General features: G+C 50.5%; 1 protein-coding gene across 1 annotated transcript in view; it reads left to right on the forward strand.

The window, feature by feature from the left end:
* The window catches only part of OPTC (opticin), a 12,511-nt gene extending 9,034 nt beyond the window's left edge, over nt 1-3,477 (forward strand). Inside the window, exons 6-8 of the mRNA XM_037737327.1 lie at nt 2,198-2,293; nt 2,808-3,002; nt 3,239-3,477. Coding sequence (XP_037593255.1) covers nt 2,198-2,293; nt 2,808-2,978 — 267 coding nt within the window. The 3' untranslated portion in view covers nt 2,979-3,002; nt 3,239-3,477. The remainder of the gene's footprint in view (nt 1-2,197; nt 2,294-2,807; nt 3,003-3,238) is intronic.
* Nucleotides 3,478-3,774: the final 297 nt, after the last annotated feature.

Below are 3,774 nucleotides of genomic sequence, written 5' to 3' on the forward strand. Positions count from 1 at the left end.
CCACCACTACCACCACCACCTCCACCTCCACCACCTCCACCACCACCTCCACCTACCAACCACCACCATCAGCCACTGTTTTCATCCTTTTAAATTTGCCGTTTATTGATTCTTTCAGTTACAAGAAACTGATTCTGACCCAACAAAAGGCCATCCCGAGAACCCCATGTGTGGAAACACTACTCTCAAGCCTGTTACTGGCTGAGCATCCCTACCCTGAAATCCAGAATCTAAAATGCTCCAATAAGCATTTCATTGGAACACCTTGTTGATATTCAAAAAGTTCTGGATTTTATAGTATTTCAGGTATTTGAATTTGGGATGTTCAACCTGTACTAGGAATGGGGGTTCAGAAGTCAAGGTGGACAACTCTCTCACCCTCTTTGGGGCACACAGCCTCTTGTCCTGACTTCTTTCTGTGCCTCTGCTCCACTCACCTGTCTTCTCACACTCACAGGTTCCGCTCCCTGAAAACTTACTCATAAGTTTGGCTTGGAACAGTGCTGATTCTGGCCCTAACTGTACATATCATTTTATTTCCAAAACCCGCCACTAAGTGACAGATTAATCATTGTCTTCCTACGATCAAATGCTCAAAAGAGACATTTTTTGTTTTGTTTTGAGACAGAGCTTGCTCTGACCCCCAGGCTGGAGCACAGTGGCACAATCTCAGGTCACTGCAACCCCTGCCTCCCAGGTTCAAGCAATTCCCCTGCCTCAGCCTCTCAAGTAGCTAGGATTACAGGCACCCGCCACCACGCCCAGCTAGGTTTTGTATTTTTAGTAGAGGCAGGATTTCACCATGTTGGCCGGGCTGGTCTTGAACTCCCGACCTCAGGTGATCTGCCACCTCAGTCTCCCAAAGTGCTGAGATTGCAGGCATGAGCCACTGTGCCCGTCAAGAGAGACTATTTGGTCATTGGCTGGCCAGTTTTGATGGAAAGGGCTAAGTTATATGACACAAATATGCCCCCTGGGGCGGCCCATTCAATAGAGCCAGGAAGAGCCCCAGGTGTGCTCGCTCCCGTGCTCTCTCTCTTTCCCGCTCTCTCTCTCTCAAATATAGAATCTTTTTTGCAATCTCATTCATATTTAGAAGCATCAAATAAACCAAATTAGACTTGCCTTTTTGAAACAGGACGAGGTAACAGAGGCACGCCGGCTTGCTCTCTCCCCTGCCTCCCCAGTGCCTTCCACCCTCTCAGCCTTCTGTCTGCCGTGGTCCTTGAGGGAGTTTTCCAGAACACAGCATCACTACCACTGTTGAGGTGGAAGAGCACTAGCCCCGGAATCAGAAGCCAGCCACATGACCTTGGGCCTCAGTTTTTCAGTCTCTAAGTAAAGAACAGAATCACATGATCGCCGAGGTTCCCGGCTGCTCGGCCTCAGCAACATCCCGGCTGTCTCCATATTAGGAGGCGCTGCTTTGCCTTGACTCAGAGCTGTTTTCTCAGCCCAGGATAAGGCCTGGGCTTTGGAGCCACAGAGACCCGGGTTTGTGGGAGAGTCACTCAACCTCTCTGATCTTGTTTTCTCATCTGCAGAATGAGGGTAATAATACCTGCTTGACATAGCTGCTGGCGGGTTAAATAAGACAGCATTTACAAAGAGCACAGGAGGCTTAGATATGCAGAGTAGATACTCCATAAATGGTGGCTATCATTTTTCTTTGCTCCCTGAGCCCTGCTGAAGGCTTGTCTCTTCCCAAACCCTTCTCTGATGAACACTGTGATTCTGAGAGCTCGGTCCCATGCTCATACCGTGTGCCTCTCTGCCTGTGGTTCTCCTTCTGCTCCGTACGTGCTCCAGTTTAGCATTTGGAGACTTGTCATTGGGGCAAGTCCCTTCTGAGAGCAGAAGAGTTGAGACAAAGCTGAAATGTCCCCTGGTCCTCCCTCCACTCGGTTCTGCCCCTGCCCTGCCCCACCCAGTGTCATTACCAGCTGACTAGCTCTTTCCTGCTCAGTGGCCGGCACCTCAATGGCAGCAGCTTCCCTCCTGCATCCAGCTGGAGTTAGTGTCTGTAAGCTCCTTAAAGACCTGGGCACACTCTGTAGCACCCAGCACAGAGCCTGGCTCATGGCTGAGGCTGAGTCCCGAGTGCACAAATGGGGCCACCTGTCTCTGGGCTCTTCGCCCTCTCACTGCCAGGACCCAACAGGACCCATCAACCTCCCACACTCTGCTTTCTCCACAGGCGCTGGGGAAACTGCGGTTCCTCTACCTCTCAGACAACCTGCTGGATTCCATCCCGGGGCCTTTTCCCCTGAGCCTGCGCTCTCTACACCTGCAGGTGGGGAGCCTCACCCAGAGCAAGGGTGACACACAAAGCGTGGCGGATGGGAGTTAGGTACCAGGGAGCAGGGCATGGCAGTGAGAGGCATGAGGCTTGGGCAGCTGTGGGGTCTCCTTTATCTGAGGGTTTATCTGAGCTCTTGTCTATATAATCGTTCATGGCCCCAGTTTGACTTTCTCCATTTTTGCTTTTTAAAGCATTTTCTCTCTCTCCACCGCTTTATTTTATCTCACCCAGCTGCTTTTCCTTCTCCCTTTTTCCTACCCTCTGTCTCTTTCCTTCCCTTCAGTCCTTCCCTCCATCCTCCCTCCCTTTGTCTTCCTCCCCCTTCATCTGTCTCCCCACCCATCTCCCGGGGCTCCTCTCACCCCTGTTGTGTGGCTTTGGCCCTAGGAGCTTCCGTTCCTTCAGTTGCACCTGCACAGGCAGAGCTGGTGGGGACAGCTGATGTGAGCCTTTGGTGCTGCTTAAGGGGTGACCCTCTTGGTGGGCTGGTTTGTGTTCTTCCCAGAATAACCTGATAGAGACCATGCAGAGAGACGTCTTCTGTGACCCTGAGGAAGACAAATACACCCGCAGGCAGCTGGAAGACGTCCGCCTGGATGGCAACCCCATCAACCTTAGCCTCTTCCCCAGTGCCTATTTCTGCCTGCCTCGGCTCCCCGTCGGCTGCTACACCTAGCTCGGACCCCTTCCACTCATCCCAGGTAAGAGCTCCCCAAGACCCTGCAGGCATGGGTCTCCAGCCGTGAAGCCCAATTCCTTATCTTTAAACACTGATCTTAGCCCAGGCATCAGCCAGCCTCTTGATCCCTTGCAAAAATCACTCCCACGTATGTGCATGTGTGGGCACACACACACTCAATGAAATGAACATGGAAGTGTCTTTCAGTAACCAAATTTGCATTTCTCTGTCTTCTTTCCTTGACACCTATGGCTCCCGGCTCAGAGAACAGTAATGTCCGCAGTGGCGCTCCTTTCCGTGTTCCCCATCTCTCGTACCCACACAGAATGCCAAGAAAGCCGTGGGAGAGGAAGAGGAGGAGGGGAAGAGGAGGAAGAATAAGGGAAGAGGAGGAGAAGCCGTGATGTGCTGGAGCCTGTTCTTACTCCTTGCAGAAACAGATTATTAAATTTTCCAGAATTTTGCAAGTCAGCTGTTAAACATAGCCACTATGAAAAATTAAATTATAGAAACTCACAATTAAATACATTATATTGAAAACAAATGTAATAATTATTCAAAAACCATCGCTTTTCAATTAGCTTACTATATTCCACTATTAACCATGCCCTTGAAGTTATTTCTGTCCATGGTGTCTGTATGGGGGAAACGCTAGACCACGTGTGCTACGGGGCAGCTCTTCCAGCTCCTTCAGTGGCATCACGTTGGTGGTTTCCAATTGGCCATGGCAGGGGTATTTATGCTACAGAAATTGGTTAGTGCTACCAGTTGGAATTTCCTTTTTTGAGAGCTG

The sequence above is a fragment of the Cebus imitator genome, unplaced genomic scaffold (assembly GCF_001604975.1).
Source record: "Cebus imitator isolate Cc_AM_T3 unplaced genomic scaffold, Cebus_imitator-1.0 Scaffold38, whole genome shotgun sequence".
NCBI classification, from domain to species: domain Eukaryota; kingdom Metazoa; phylum Chordata; class Mammalia; order Primates; family Cebidae; genus Cebus; species Cebus imitator.